The sequence below is a fragment of the Malaclemys terrapin genome, chromosome 7 (assembly GCF_027887155.1).
Source record: "Malaclemys terrapin pileata isolate rMalTer1 chromosome 7, rMalTer1.hap1, whole genome shotgun sequence".
Taxonomy (NCBI): Eukaryota; Metazoa; Chordata; order Testudines; family Emydidae; genus Malaclemys; species Malaclemys terrapin.
In genome coordinates this window covers 70,765,726-70,781,917 of record NC_071511.1, presented here as the reverse complement: position 1 = coordinate 70,781,917, position 16,192 = coordinate 70,765,726, and the positions used below count along the sequence as shown (strand labels likewise).

General features: G+C 43.1%; 1 protein-coding gene across 1 annotated transcript; it reads left to right on the top strand.

Moving 5' to 3' along the window:
* The first annotated feature begins 3,289 nt into the window (after positions 1 to 3,289).
* Positions 3,290 to 13,709, top strand: LOC128840474 (uncharacterized). Its single transcript, XM_054034509.1, has 6 exons — positions 3,290 to 3,435; positions 6,354 to 6,421; positions 8,146 to 8,260; positions 10,929 to 11,041; positions 11,861 to 11,975; positions 12,912 to 13,709. Exons 1-6 carry the CDS (start codon positions 3,369 to 3,371, stop codon positions 13,100 to 13,102), a joined length of 669 nt encoding a protein of 222 aa, XP_053890484.1. The 5' UTR covers positions 3,290 to 3,368; the 3' UTR covers positions 13,103 to 13,709.
* The last annotated feature ends 2,483 nt before the right edge of the window (positions 13,710 to 16,192 follow it).

Here is a 16,192-nt window from a genome sequence, read left to right as displayed (position 1 = left end):
AAGACATAGATACTCCACAGACAGAACACCCTGGGGAGAAGACCCCTATAGTATGGCTGTGGGGAAGTATTGTCATGGAGAATCCAGGAATTCCCTTTACTCTAGGGGAAGCCTCAGCTGACTAGATCAACTAGCATTGTGGCTGGCTTGCTTTGTCAGACCAGCACAAAGCAGCTGAAGCGAGATAAATGATCTGGCACCTCGTCTGTCAGTGCCTAATTCCTGAAAATATCTGGCCCAAGGCATATGCTTTGCTAAGATACTTACCCTTCCTCTTGGCTGGGGGCCTACTCACATTCAGAGTCTCCCACACTAGTCCTGAGAGCATTGAAGTCAATTGCAAAGCTCCCATAAAAGTGCAAACAATAGCTCATTTGTTTGTTACGTTGGGCTGGAAACCCATATGCAGAAGTCATGTCAAAACCATCAAAACCATGATCAACATTTTCACAAATTGCTTCTGTATTTGTTTCCCCATGAGATGTGAAAGTTAGACATTCAGGCGCAGCTCCTCAAAGGTATTTAGGTGCTTAACTCCCATTGAAATAAATGGGAGTTAGGTGCCTAAATACCTTTGAAGATCTGGGCCTCAGGAGGTCAAGTGAGCAACTGAAGAGAGACATCTAGATAAAGCTATGCTAGCAAATTTATCAGGGTGAATTTAGCACTAGTGAAAGGGGCTGGCTTGGCAATCCTGTAGGCTGAAGCCATCCTTTCTTTATCCACAGAAGAGACAACGGCATGTGCAGTGGTAGTGAGGTCTTTCTGCATATTACCAGAGTGATTCAAATAGAGCAGGCGGAGTCCTGCAAAAACAGTGTTTTCCAACAGCCCTTCAAATTCCTAGTGGCTCTCTGGGTCCAGCATGCTGATGTTCCTTTTAATTTTCTACTCGCATTCATTAATGTGAACAGGTTTTTCTTTGCATGGAAGTTTTGGAAATGGCTGGATTTGGAGAGTGTGTGGGGTTTTTTTTGTGGCGTGGATAGCTCTTTTCACATGGAAAGAAGGGGTATTTGCTGTTTGCAATTTATTATATACTATTCACCATCAATTATTCACCTTTTTATAAAGTCCTCCAATGAGGGAGCAGAATCAATCTTATATGACTTTAGCTGACCGCTCAGACAACATGAATAATGAATAACAAATAGTCAAAGCAAGCAATTTGTTAACAAACTTTAGTCTATAAACTGTCTGAACTTGATAAAAACTTACCAGTAAATAGCAGAAATCAGGATTAATATGTGTATGATTCCCAGAGAAAGGGTCTGATTCTCCACTGTATTTGAACTTGTGTAGCCATTTACATAGGTACAAAGCAGGGGCAAAATGCTAACAAATCAGAATTATCCACTTGCTTACACAGTGGTAGCATTTAGAGCTGTTCTTCACTCACTTTGCACTGTTGTAGCTTGCTACCAAAGGCAGAAAATAGTGGAAAATCAGGCCCAAAAGGGTTAACTCCATGAATGATTCAACTACCTCTTGCCCTTAGCTAATTGCAGTATCCTAAAACCAGCTGTGAGTTTGGCCCATTTTTGCTAAAGTGGGTGAAAACTAGTAGTGAGTGAGCCAATTTTTTGATATTTTTCTTTTTAAAGGTGACAAATCAGGCATTTGAAGATTAGAAAATAAGTAGTGATCAAAAGGTTTACAGCAAACTAGTGAATTAGTCAGAGAACTTCCCAGTTGTGGCAGCAGTGGCAGGGACTGTGGGCGCCCCTATCCAATACCACGTGTAACCCTTCTGCCCATCTAAGTTGGCAGCAACAAGGGCCGGGTTCTGTATCTAGGGGTTCCGTTTCAATAACGCAATGAAAAACTGGCTCGAGCCCCCACCCAGTGACCTGGGACAATTACATACCACCCCCTGGGCGCCTCTAGGAGGCAATACTTCCCCTCTCACAAGCACGGAGTCTGAGTGTAACAGAAAATGTTTAATAACACGAGGTAAACGACATCAGCATTAAATTGGAAAAACACCACAAACAGGCTTCATGAGCAAAAAAACCCACCCCAGCAAATTGGGCTGTGTCCTTTCCCTTTGGTTCTTGAAACCAGCAACCCAAGAATCACCAAAGTCCCAAAAGTCCAACAACCCCCCAAAGTCTCTGTCCCTGGTCAGTGCAGCCCCAGAGTTCAAGCAGGGGCGGGGGAGGAAAGGCACGCAGGGTGTTAAGGGGCACCTCACGTGATCTGAGGCCGACCGGCTGCCTCTCCGTGGGGTTCCGCCGCAGCCTTCTCCACGAGCCGCTCCACTCCACCAGCTGTCCCGTGAGCCGCTCCCGCCATCCACGAACTGCTCTGGCAGCTGCTCCGCTCACCGACCTGTGAGCCGCTCAGCTCTGCTCCACTTCAGCCGTTCCTTGGGCTGCTCCCACAAGGCTCTGCTCTGCTCGCTGCTTCTCCAGCCGCTCCGGCCTGCTCACCGACCTGTGAGTCGCTCGGCTCCGCTCCAATCGTCCCCGTGAGGCTCCACTCTGCTAGCTGCTCCACCAGCCACTTAGCAATATAGCTTCAGGCTCCCCCACTAGTTCACACAGTCTCAGGGATCTCAGCTCTTAATAACTTTAGCTCTTTTGTGATTTCAGCTCTTAGCAATTTCAGCTCATAGTAGGGGAGCCCCAGTGCTAGTGCACCATTGGCCCAAAGCGAATTCAGCTCAGCAGCCTGTAACTAGACTCCTAATGGAATCAAAGTTAGCTCTGACATTCAACAGTGGAGAGAGGAGGTAGTGTAATTGGTGTTTCAAACCCTCAAAAAGGGTCCATACCACCAGGTATAAATACCTGTCCACAGCCTCTCTCCATTCACTGGGTTTTGTAACCCATGCCCCTTGTCAAGCAAGTGCTACTTAGGTAATGGTGAAGGACTCACTCAGTCCTTCTGTCATATAACAGTTCCACTGGCCTTGATTCACAGAATCAGGGTAACAAAACTTTATTCTTCCTGCCCCAATAATAGAGAAACTGGGTATCCCACACCAGCCAAAGTAACCACTTTCAGTTGCTGTTGTTTATGCCAGGCGAGTGGGTGTGCCTATGCAAACCAGATCAGCCCCTGGAGTTCTTTTCCACACTCGCCATAATTCACCACCAGATGTCAGGGTAGAGCTCATCCTGACTCTGCTTACACATGTAAATAAACATCTTTCCTAGGTGCATTCCTGGCAGTGTCTCCAGTGGGTTCCCAGCAGCTTGGGCAATGCGCATACTCCATGATGGGAACACTGTTAACTTTGGACAAAGCACAAGCTAAATAACCAGTGACCCAGTGCAAATACAGCCTTGTCTGTGCTTCCCTTGCACTTCTGTTTTTGACTTCACAGGGAAAGAGTAACTACTACCTGCTCCACGGAAGCAGAGATGAAGTACAACTTCCACCTGCTCTGGAGAATGCTGTTTTTCATCAGTGCCGTGTGGCTTATTACAGGTAAGTTGTGACCGTTCTTTAATAATACCTTACAGAAAACAATTTTCAGCCTAAGATAGGCAGCTACTTCCACCTTCAGGCACCCAAATAGACAAGGCGGTGTCTAAAATGGGCATTTGAGCACCTTCTGCAGTTGGTTTGAATTTGAAAATTGATATCCTCAGCTATCCAAGCTAGAATTTGAACCATAACCATCTTATCTTGCAAAAATACACACAAAGTTATCCCTGTTCTTTCTGCTTTGCTTGTTCTTACTATGCTGGTAGAGATTATTTATTTGACACCCTTTGTTTGACAGACAAGGTTTGTTTGTTTTAAACCTCCTATTTTCCATTTGTCACCTTTAGTCTTTACAGTGGGACTTGAAGATAGATTTATTCCAGACAACTGTGATCATAAAGTTTGTCATTTCTTTTCAGGGGAGGTAGTGGGTGAGCTAGGGACCTAGCAGTAATTTCAAAAGGAGATACACTAGTCATGCATAAGGAGAAGAGTTAACAAGAAGTCCATGCTGTGGGGCTGTCTGAGCTGTCCTCTGTGCAGCAAAGTGAGGGAGGTGGGGCAAAGGTGGCTTTAAGCAACATTTACACCTCTCCAGCTAAACCTAGGATGGCCGGGGACAAAAGCAGTCCTCAGCATAAGTAAAAGCAGCTTCAATCTAACCTACACCTGGCTGATTAAGGCTGGATCAAGCAGCCAGAGATTCCTGGGAGGTAGGAATTCCCTGGCTTGACCACTTTTCTCTCAAACATGCGCCCTGAGATAGGGATTGGGATCAGGGAGTGAGGTAGGAGCTGCTGTGGTGGCTCTATGGGATTTACTTTACACAGGGCAAGAGGAGACATCAGGGGCCCCTTTAAGATCTTTTTGCCCCCCCTCAAAGGGAGTATACATACTTAACTACTCAGGATGAAGTTCACCCCAATGCTGAGGGCCCCACACAAAGCCCGGTGCACCATTAGAACTCTGATTTCTAATGACAACCCTCTGCACTAGGCCAAATCTCACCTTGTGGCTAAAGACAGTATTGGTGCTAATAAAACTATGGACGAGGTAGGTAGGGCTGCCAACTTTGGTTGGCTGAATTCCTAGAGGTTTCATCACATGACATTATCTTTAATTAAAAGTTAATCTTTAATTCCTGGAGACTCCAGGACAATCCTGAAGGGTTGGCAACCCTAAAGGTAGGTATTGTGATACCTTTCACTAGACCAACAAATATATTGGCATATACAGTAGCGCCTCGCTTAACGTTGTAGTTATGTTCCTGAAAAATGCGACTTTAAGCAAAACGACGTTAAGCGAATCCAATTTCCCCATAAGAATTAATGTAAATGGGGGGCGGGGGGTTAGGTTCCAGAGTAATTTTTTTCACCAGACAAAAAACTATATTTTATATGTATATGTGTATATATATATACACAGACACACACAGTATAAGTTTTAAACAAACAATTTAATACTGTACACAGCAATGATGATTGTGAAGCTTGGTTGAGGTGGTGGAGTCAGAGGGTGGAAGAGAGTGGGATACTTCCCAGGAAATGTCTTACTGCTAAATGATGAACTAGCACTCGGCTGAGTCCTCAAGGGTTAACACATTGTTGTTAATGTAGCCTTACACTCTACAAGGCAGCACGAATGGAGGGAGGGGAGACAGCATGGCAGACAGAGACACCCCCCCTGTGTGTGTGTGAGAGAGAAAGAGACGCGCATTGCCCCTTTAAGTACGTTGACACCACTCTAAGTACATTGCTTTTAAAAAGATCAGGAAGTTGAGACAGCAGCTGTGGCCAGATCTCTCCGTCCTGAGCCCTGTCCTGTCCCCACCCTGCTCTATATGGAGAAGGGGATAAGCGGGGGGGCAGGAGCAGAGGGGAGGGGGACACCCTGATATTAGCCCCCTTATTCCAAGGCAGAGGGCAGGAGCAGCACATGGCAGTGAGGGGAGAGACAGCTGAACTGCTGGCAGTTGGTAGCCTGATGGGCAGCTGCCGCACAGGGAACTTAGGGAGCAGGGAGCTGATGGGGGGCTGCTGGTCCACCCTGGTTCCAAGCCCCCTCCAGCTAGCTGCAACGGGCTGCTCTTCCTGTAAGCAGTGGACAAAGCAGGCGGCTGCCAAACAACTTTATAAGGAAGCATTGCACAACTTTAAATGAGCATGTTCCCTAATTGATCAGCAACGTAACAACGTTAACCAGGATGACTTTAAGTGAGGAGTTACTGTACAGGCTTGGAGGGCTAGAAGGCCCTCCTCAGAGGAGACATTTGGGTAAAACCAACAAAGCTTAGTTTTGCTTGTGACCTAAACCAGGATTTAAACCCAGGTCTCCAAAGACAAAAGTCTAGTAGCCACTGCCGTAGTAATCCTCTCTTCCCAATGGACTTTATAGGCCAGATTATGATCTGAGTTACACTTGCATAATTCTACAATAACACCTCTGAAATTAATGGTCTGTCTCTAGATTTACATCCATGTCACTGAGAGCAGAATTTGGTCCCATGTGGTAAATGGACATAGTTTACCTGTTTAGGTCTCAAACCTACCCACAACAAATGTCACAAAGTATTTCTGAATGGGATGAGCAAAATATTGATAATTGCATCAGGATGTCATCCTCTGCTAAAGACATTGCTTTGGTTTTAACTTCCTTTTAGAATAGTGCGTTATGTGGCCTACACTGTTCCAGTGTCTCTTTAGTTGTGATATCATTGAGAACAGATGCTAGTACCTATGATATGAGTCTCTAAGGAGGAAAAATGTGCATGTAATTATAAATATAATAAGAATAATGTTCCCCCCCTTCACCTTTTTTTAGTGCTCCACTAATATTCCAACAGGCAGAGAAAAATGTACTTTTTTTTATTTTTAGAAGCATCAACAGATATATATGCTGCCCTGTCTGTTTGTTTTTAGATTTTATTGAAGCTGGAACTGCTGATTGTAAAAATGCTGATTTAAGTGATTTGAATCATCAGGTGAAGGTAAAGACCTGGTTTTATACACTCTGTGGTCTCATAGCTGTATGTATGTATGGGGCTGGAGCTGATGAGGTTTAAGATGTATAAAGAAGAGGGATTTACATTGTACACTAGTCTGCAACAGTTCCTTCTGGCTAGACCAGAACGAAGAGGGTCACTTTTAGTTCAGCTGGTAGAGCTGTTGCCTACTAATCAGACAGATTGGAGTTTGCACCTCAGTTGTAAGACTGTACAAGACAAGCATAAATGCAGCCATGGGCTGGAGGATTCTGCATGGAATTGTGCCTCATCTTTATATGGACTAACAACATTATTAGGAGCAAATCACTCAGTGAAGAAATGGTGGGACAGGATGTCAGGACTCTGTGCAGAAGACTCCTTTCGCACTGGAGAAAGGGTGGAGCAGAGGAAGGGAGATGGAGGAGCTGGGATGGGGCAGGCGGATAAGCAAATACATTTGATCTTCTTTCCATTCTCACCATAAAGAAGGTGCACACCCACCACACAGACAGCTGCAGTTCTGAGGAGTGGTTCTGCTGACAATCCATGGACTGCAGCTTTTTATTCCTTCCACTCATGCCACCTGCAGCTCTTCTTGGCACCACAGTAGTCTTAGGGTATGGCTACACTGCAACATAAGCCCGTGCTTAAGCCCAGGCTCAAGCCTAACCGCCCTTGCATCTACATTGCAATTGTACTAGCTGAAGGATGACCCAGGGTCCCGGGACCCTGTAGGGCTGGAAGGTATGAGCTTGAGTTACGACAGCCCCAGGGTCTGCTTTGCAGTGTAGATGTAGCCCTGCTTGTCTTGGGTCCCGGGAGTCTCCAGAAGTATCCCACAATTCCATGGGACAACTTTCTTAGTCTTCTCTATTCCAACAATCTGCAATCCCTTCTTTTGAAAATGGAAGCTACCTCCTTCCCCCTGTGAATGAGTAGCTCAGGGCAGCATTAATCCATTCTGTTCTGATCACTGATCTGCAAGCACGCTATCAGAGAGCCTCCCGGGTTCGCAATGGAGAACGAACCGATCAAGCCTTTTGGAAAGTGAGCTGCTTCCTGGTAATGAGCAGGGCAGGCAGTAAAGTTTTCCCACAGTACTCCATGGTCATAGGGCTAGAGCAGGCACATTTTGGGGTGGATGCTAGGGACTCTGGGGGCCTGCTCGTTGCAGTGTGGATGCCAGAGCCCTAGGTTTGAACACGGGTTAGAAAAGTCTTAACATAGGGTTAAGATACAATGTAGATGCGTAAGCCCAGGTTCCCCAATACCAGTCGACTGTTGGGCTTACAATACAATGTAGACATACCCTTAGCGCTTAGGCCATTAGGAAATCCAAGCATGGTTGTTCTGGCGGAACCCAGATTTGTACCTACTTATTGTCTCACCTCTCTTTGCAAATTCTGTGTAATTCTGAAGGCATCAGAGGTTGCATGTGGTGGCAGTGGGGGTAATTGTGCTTAAAATCACTTTTACACTGCTCCTTATACATATATAATATAAATAAAACAACCAAGGTCAATATCCCAGAGCTCTCCGGCAATAACACACGAGTCTCTGCATTTATTTAAGCAGATTTGTTTATAAGCACACAAATTTCAGGTTTAGGTTAATTATTTTTGGGAAAAATTATCTTTGTTACAATAATGAAAAACACTGAGATTTCTCTTTTCTCTGAATTTCACAAGCCTTTCCCACATTAACAATCCAGTCTTTCCTCCCTCCAGACGTTTTCTCAGTGCTTCCTTGAAATGCTTCCCAATGATAAGAGAACTGAAATCAATTCCCTTGCATGGTCATTGCAACAGGTACTTGATCGCCTAAGAGAGGTTCAAGGGAAAGGTGAGGATCCTATCTTTTATTGGAAAAAAACTCTTCATTTTTACCTGAAGAGGAATCTATGTTCATAGTGTACTAGCCTGAGGAATTTTTTGGGCATCATTAATGATGGGCTTGAACCAGAATGTCAGATCCAACCCCCTTCAGCTCTTCCAACCCTCCCGTCTCCTGCTCTTTGCTGGCTGACAAAATGAGAACTTATCACGTCTAAAGTGGAAGCAGCAGGAAAAAATCATGATTAAGTCCCAGCTCCTCAAAGGTACTTAAAGCCTAAACCTACATACCTTTTAAGATCTGGGCCTAAGAAACTTCACAGTGGCCTATGCCATCAACAGCCTGGCAAGCTATAGATGCTGAACCAGTGATCTCACAACAGCTTGTCCCTTGACCTCAGACAAGCAAGCTTAGATGTGGTTAGTCAATGACATCACAAAGGCCTAACCCTTGAAATCAGACCAGAAAGCCAAAGGTGTAGAGCCAGCAACCTCAGAGAGGCCTTTGCCTCAATTTCTACCCAGGAAGCGAGAGATATTGAACTGGATTTGGAGAAGAATTGTCCAAGCTCTGAGTCCCTTAACAGCCTCCCTTCTGCTACAGGTAGATCTGTCCCCTTGCTGGTCTCCCTCTCCTTCATGGGGACAGAGGGGAAAAGGAAGATCCTGCCACCAGTGTCCCTAACCCCAGCAAGGGTAAAAGGGCTTCATCAGTTCCGTCTGCCCTCTAGACATTCCTCAGTAGGCTGAGATGCAAAGGGCATCTGAGAGGCAAGAGATGTTCTCCTATGCAGCTCTACACACGTGTACCTACATCCTTGTCTGGATTGCTATGAGCGTGGCTGGGGACATGAATTCCTTCCAGATACATATATTCCTTGGGTCCAGTTCTCCTCCTTCGCCATGTCAAAACACAGAAGATAATGCAATGATGTTTACTGAGATTTTTGAAGCAATAGTGTCCATTTCTCCCATCAAGTCCTTTCCTCACAATCTACATAAAATGGGAGGATATATTAGTGTTTACAACTTGGCTTTAGACCAGAGGTATTCAGAGTTGGGGTTATGCCCCTGAGTAAGTAGTGAAGAGTATTATTCTGGGGATCACATTTTCTACAGAATCTAAGACAATGTCTACACTGGAGCTGGAAGGTGTAACTAGCTCTGATCAGCTTAGCATGCTAAAAATATATAACCATGGTGGTGCAAATGATGGGAGGGACTAGCTACTAGGAGTATGATCCTGTCTGAAATCTTAAGTACATACTTGGGCAGCTTGTCAGTTCCACTCCTTGTGTTGCTGTGTCTACACTAGAGATACTAGTTAGCACGCTAGCTTGATCAGAGCTAGTGTGCATATTTCTCCTTGAACTGGACATTACTAACTTTTCAGCACCAGTGTAGCTAAACCCTAAGATGTTATTAAAAACAAAATGTTTCTAGCCTTTCATGTTCTAAGAAATGTAAGTAGCTGCAGTAAGTAGGTTTATTGAATCTGTAGCACTGAGGAATGGGCAGTTTATCATATTTTCCATAAAACTGTCTAATATCTGAATTTTAAATGTGATATTTTCACATTTCTCTGCACTGATTGTAAATGCCAACCTGAGCCATGATGAACTTTTAAAACATAACAGCTAGGTCTGGTCAAGAGTATTCTATCAAAACAGTTTTTGATGGAAAATTGTGTTTGACAAAACTAATATTTTCATGAAAAGTGTGTGCTCTGAGCCTCCTGAGTGAGACATAGAGACAAAAGCATGGAAGAGAATGCGGACCCTAGATTTGATGGTGATAATTGCATTGAGTGCAATTATGACTTGTTTCAATCACATGTAGCAGGGCTTCTTCTCTGCCTCAGTGGGTCCCATGCTTCTTTCTAGCAGTTGGTCAGGATAGCATCTTGCCTCTCAGAATCCCCCCACCCCCAGTGTATAAATTCTGGTAAATTCTGTCTTCAACCAGCCTTCCCATTTCTGGGCCCGTTAGGCCCTCACTGGGACTTCTGGCCTCTTTGGTGGACATCCAGTGAGAGGAAAAGAAGGGGTGGGGGGCAGTCCCACCCTCTACTCCAGGCCCCAACAAGGAGCAGCCTAATGCTGTCAGTTCCCAGGAAAGCTGCTAGCTTCCCTGGGTTACTTCCCCATGCCCCTTGGCTTATTGTTCCCACTTTGCTTGGGCAGGGTTCCTCCCAACCCTCCTGCAGGGGAGGGAGAGCCCCTAGTCTCTAGTAGCCCTTCCAGGTATGGCAATGCCACACCAAATGCACAGCTCAATCTCTCCCCTCTGGCAGGGTCCTTTTCTTCAGGTCTTTGGATCTGGAAGGGTCCTTAGGGTAGGGTTTCTCCCCAATCACTATACCTGTGGGGTTCTCCCCTGGTCCTTGTCAGCTTCCACATCACTTAGCTTCATTCTCACAACACCTATCACCCCCACTGACTGGCTGTGGGGAGGCTTTTAACCCATTCTGGCAGGTTCTTAATTGGCTCCAGGTGTCCTAATTAACCTGAAGTAACCCCTGCTCAGTTACCAGGGGAAGAGGGACCTGCTTATCCTGTGGCTAATACCTTCCTTCCCTGCACTCTCCTGTAGTCGTCTGGCCTGACCCTGTCACACACAGCATAATTTTGTAAGGTTGCCAAATTTCCAATGCGCTGAATTATTTTCTCTTTCTAAAGCTTGCAAGGACTTCATGCCAAAAAATTGCCCTGTTCCAGAAGCTCCCCAAAATGGTGGTCTTGTGTGTGTCAGCATTGACAGCGTCCAGTACTGCAAGCCAATGTGTAACCAGGTATTGTACAAATTTTACAGTTAGTATTACACTAACTCAGTGCATTAATGCAGTAGCCCTTCTATCCTGAAAGGTATGTGTTGAAACCTCTGGTCTCATCTCTCCTCTTCTTTTCTAGTTCTTTCCTGCACCCATCACAGACATATTTGAATACTTAGATCACAGTGTTAAGTTTGAAGGCTACCCTTAGCCTAATCTTTGTATGAACATATGTCCATATATCGTTGTGCATTTATTGTCTGTATTGGGGAGAATGATGCTTGGAATAGGAAGGATTTTGCAGAACAGAATCGTGCTGTATTTTTTTTTAGACCTGTCTGAAGGAAGATTTCATTATGACTTCACATTATGCTTGGTTTTATTGGATTTGTTGGACTCCAAACACCTAGTCATCTCCTTTGTTGTCTCATGGAGTCCTGATACTTAACTTGTTGTTCCCCCTGTTTTAGTTCTAAGTCAATACTCCTTAATTTTACACCTTAAATCATGCCTCCTTAATGTTATTTCCTCCCAAGGTTTTTATCCTATAACTGCGATCTGATTATATTTCCCTTTTTTCATCATAGTTTCAGATCCTTTTAAATTCCTTCTTTTTGGCTTTCTTCTGACTCCCTCCAATTTGCCAATTAATAGTGTAACTCCTGATATATCACCACACATATATATGAATGAAGGCTTTGATTCTGCAAACATGTATAAATTTATTAACACAAGTACTCTCATTGAAATCCAGTGGACTAACATTATAGTTTATTGTAGTAAACATGATTCAGTGATGTCATCTAATTCATAGAATTTCTTTCATGTGTGTTACACAAGGGTTATGACTTTGGATTTCTGAGACGAAGCAGGATATATGAGAAATGTGGAGAGTCTACTGGTTATTCCTGGACAACACAACTAGTTGGTGGAAACAGGCTGGCTGATTGTATCTGTGAGTATTTCTGAAATCTGTTATTATTTAAGACAGTTGTTTTTAATTTGTGGACCCCTAAAAAATTTTGAATGGAGGTGCGGACCCTTTGGAAATCCTAGATATAGTCTGCGGACCCCTGGAAACCACTGATGTAAGAAAACTCCCAAAATTCTAACTAGCAAATATTCCAGTATGGGTAATAGTACTGTTTTATTTACTGCAGGTTTAGAAATACTGTTAGTTTTAAACTCACAGTAAAGGAAAAGTCAACTTTGTGTTTCAACTTTGATAATTTTTCACATTTATTAGCCAATAATCATCTTGGCGCGTGCGGTACCTTTTATGACATTATACCTGAACATATATTTTACTTTGTTTTTTTGTGCTTGATGATCAATGTGTGGATTCTAACGTCTTCTGTAGATAGTGTATCAATGCATGGAATAATATTAGTAGGAAGGATTGCCATTTATATTACAGTAGTGCGCAAAGAACCCAATTAGGGACCTGTTGTGCAAGTCACTATAAAAAGGCAATTTCTTCCCCAAAGCATCTAAATAAACAAGATGGACAAAGGGGAGCACACAGAAAGCATTATCAGCTACCATTTACAGATGAAGACTAGAGACTACGTGTCACATATGAAGTCTGGGAGAGAGTCAGGAATGGAACACAGACTTTTTGAGTCTTACTTCAGTGCCTTGCCCACCAGGCCATCCTTCCTGTGTTTGGTGAAAGCATTCCACTCTGAACTATGGAGACTCATTTCACTCTTACTTGAGCTGATTGCGAGGGTCAAAATGAGGAGCAGCTTTATTTCAGACAGCAAAGGCTATTCCTGAACTTCACTTGGAAGGGGTGGATATAGTTTCTCTGGGGCCACTACCCAAACTCCCTTGCCATGCCTAGTCCACTGGTTTCAGATTTGTAATTAATCTCCTTTTGTCTTTACAGCCTCACCAATTGCCGTCAGTGGAGTCAAGTCTGCATACTTCCCCACTCACATGTGCTGTCAACAAACAATAGCCAATGCCACTGCTGAAAGCGAGCAGATAGACATCTTCCTCAGAGAACTTGCTGAGGCTGAGAAGGATGTCTCTCAGAAACGTGAAATGGCAATTGATTGTATATTGTGTGGTAACTAGGTGTATGGTTCAACAAACGTAGCACAGGCAGGTGGGTTACTATATTTGTAATTGTCATAGGATATTTTAAAAGCTAAAGGCAGGTCAATTCATATCAATCTAATGGGACAGTTCTCAGATCAATGAACATGTGGCATTTTTAGGAAGGGTTGAAGAGCACATCCATCATTTGAACTAACTTCAGCCCTTAGATGCGCACAAATATGGAGTTTGCATAGAATTCAGAGCTGAAGCTAAGGCAGTACGGTCTATTTCCCAACGTGTGTATCATGTAATAAAGAAAGTGTTCAATTATGTAGATTAAATTTGTTCAGTGCTGATGAAAGATGCTTAATTGACAGCCTTGGAGACTGAAGTCTTCTCTTTATCTAGGGAACAGGTAGTGCATGAGTAGTGAATGCGCAAACTTTCTTCATGTCAGTTTAACAATCCTGGACTGATCTTTTTCAGCAGTACTACTGCCTAGACAGTTATTCCCCATTTTGTAGTTGTACATTTGCTTTGCACTTATCTATATTGAATTTAATCTTGTTGATTTCAGACCAATTCTCTAATTTATAAGGTCATTTTGAAATTAAATCCTGTCCTCCGAAATGCTTGCAACCACTCCCAGCTTTGGTGTCGTCCACTTTAGTGGTCTCATGAGTTATTTTTGCCACTTACGTGGCCCTGATTTTGTTGTTTAAGTGGTCTTTACCACTAGTGGTCCCTTTAGCAGTCTCTTGGTTGATTTTAGCCACTTAAATGGCCCCTGTTTTGCCATTTTAGTGTGGTGACTTCTGCCATTTTAGTGGCCTTTGGGGTGACTTTTCCCACTTAGATGTTCCCAGTTCTACCCCTTTAGTGGTCTAAGAGGTGTTTTTTGCCACTCAGGGAGTCCCATTTTTTCCATATAAGTGGTCTCGGATGTGATTGCCATTTAATTGGTCCTGGGGGGTGGTTTTGCCACTTTAGTTGCCTTACTAGTGCTATCTAGTGCTTACTAGTGTCTTACTAGTACCATATAAGTGCTATCTCTGAGGTAACTTCTCCCAATTAAGATATTCCAGTTTTAGTACTTGAATAGTTTCAGTTTTGCCACATTAGGAGACTTTTGCCACTTAAGAAGTCTAAGGGGGGACTTGCCACATAAATCATCTCATTAAAGAGCTCATTGAAGTATCTCAGTATGGTGACTTTTGTCACTTAAGTGGTCTCAATTTTGCCACTTAGTGGGGTGATTTTGGCATTTAAGTGGCAAAACTGGGATGATTTCCGTGGGAAAAGTTACCCCTGCAACCACTTAAATACCAAAATCACCCTACTAAAGTGGCAAAATTGAGACCACTCCTGAGCCCTTTTAAAGTGCAAAACTCACGCCAACTAAATGACAAAACGAAGGCCATCTACGTGAAGATTCTGAGACCACTTATGTGTCAAATCTAAGATCATTTAGTGAATATGGAATGATAGCACTGAGATATTAATTACATTTTTAAAGTTGACACATTTTTAAAAAGGTCATTTTGTTAAAAATTCTATATTTTATTTATAAGATATTAACTGTCCATTCAGGAAGCTATCCCCTCTTTGTGTGTAAAACAAGCGTGTCTTTTTTAATAGCCTGGTCTACAAATAGAGTGCAAAACCCCTGAAAAGTGTTTCAAAATGGACTGTATGCCATAGAAAAGTGATGATATAACAGTGCCTGGAGTCCCATCAATGGTATAACAATATAGCAAGTCTGATTAAATGACAGCTTGGAAATTTTGCATTAACCGTTTAGAGATGCATCATGTACCACTGTGGTAAAAGCTATTTACTCAGTTTGGCCAAGCCTAGCAGACTTTTTGATAAATAGATAAAATGAGATTAGCTGGATTTTAAACTTCATTGCCAATGAAGATGTATTGCAACACAACAGAGCAAATAGTAGCTCACATGAGCTAATGAAAAACAGATTAAAAAACCTATGCAAGTATATCTGTTTTCAGTGAAGACCCATGTGCAGTTATTCCTTTAAACAGATTAGATACAAATGGACATTTTGCACTAACTTCTAGTCTATGCCTAATGTCACACAAACTTCCAACTCCTGCCTACATTTTTTAGCAGAGCAGGAGCAAAGTTAATGATACTCAATAGCCAAGAATGTTGGAGAGTTTATACACTTTAAATACCCATGGACATGCCTCGCTGAAAATGTCTGTACGTTCTGAGTTTCGCATAGGAAAAAAGTGTCATTATTTCCCCTTCCCCCATTATTTAGCTGGCCTTAGCAATGAACTGTGTAATGAACTCAATTGATGGTTATAAGCAAGCAGCATAAGTCACTTTTGCCACTCGCAAAGGCTAGACAGTTGGGAGAGTATGCTCTACTAGGATCATGAATGTCTCTGGTTATTTTACCTTGACCCTTCAATTAAGCACTAAATTCTTCTTCAGAGGATTTAACCACAGATGGCTGCTAGCATGGAACTTTTCTAGGCATCTTTGATGATGTCACTTGTAAGAGTTTTGAGACACATGGCCTTGAACTTGCAATAGCCCATCCTCATGCATTACCTTCAGAGAAGGTACAAATCCCTTAGCTGCGTGAAAGATTTCAATAGCTTCCAACCACATCCCTTCTATACTTCCTTGTCTGATTCCAATCCAATACTGAGGCAGGTTTGGTAGAAGAGATACACAATGATTTGGTCTCTCATTTAAGTTTGGAGGAGGATTGAGGCTAAGCCCATTTTGCTAAAAATCTAATCACCGTTTAGCAAGTTAAATGAGAAACATGAAGAGGAAAAGAATACTTAGCTGTTGGTCACCTGGAGCAGAAAGCGAGAAAACAATCCCAGGTCCTTTTCAAATACGGCACTAATCTGTGTTGGGTGACATAGTTACAGAACATGATAGCAAACAATTATGAAACATAAACAAAGGGTTTGGTGGCTACTTAGTTTTCTAAGCGATCTGAGTCTGGAAGGTTTCTGTTCTATTTTTTTGTTGACTGTACACCATGTCCACAGCTCTGATAACAGACACCCCCACAGTTCGTGTTCTTTTTCATATCAGTTCCTTTTTCCAATCCTCATGACTCTTAGCAGTAGTTCCAAAGAA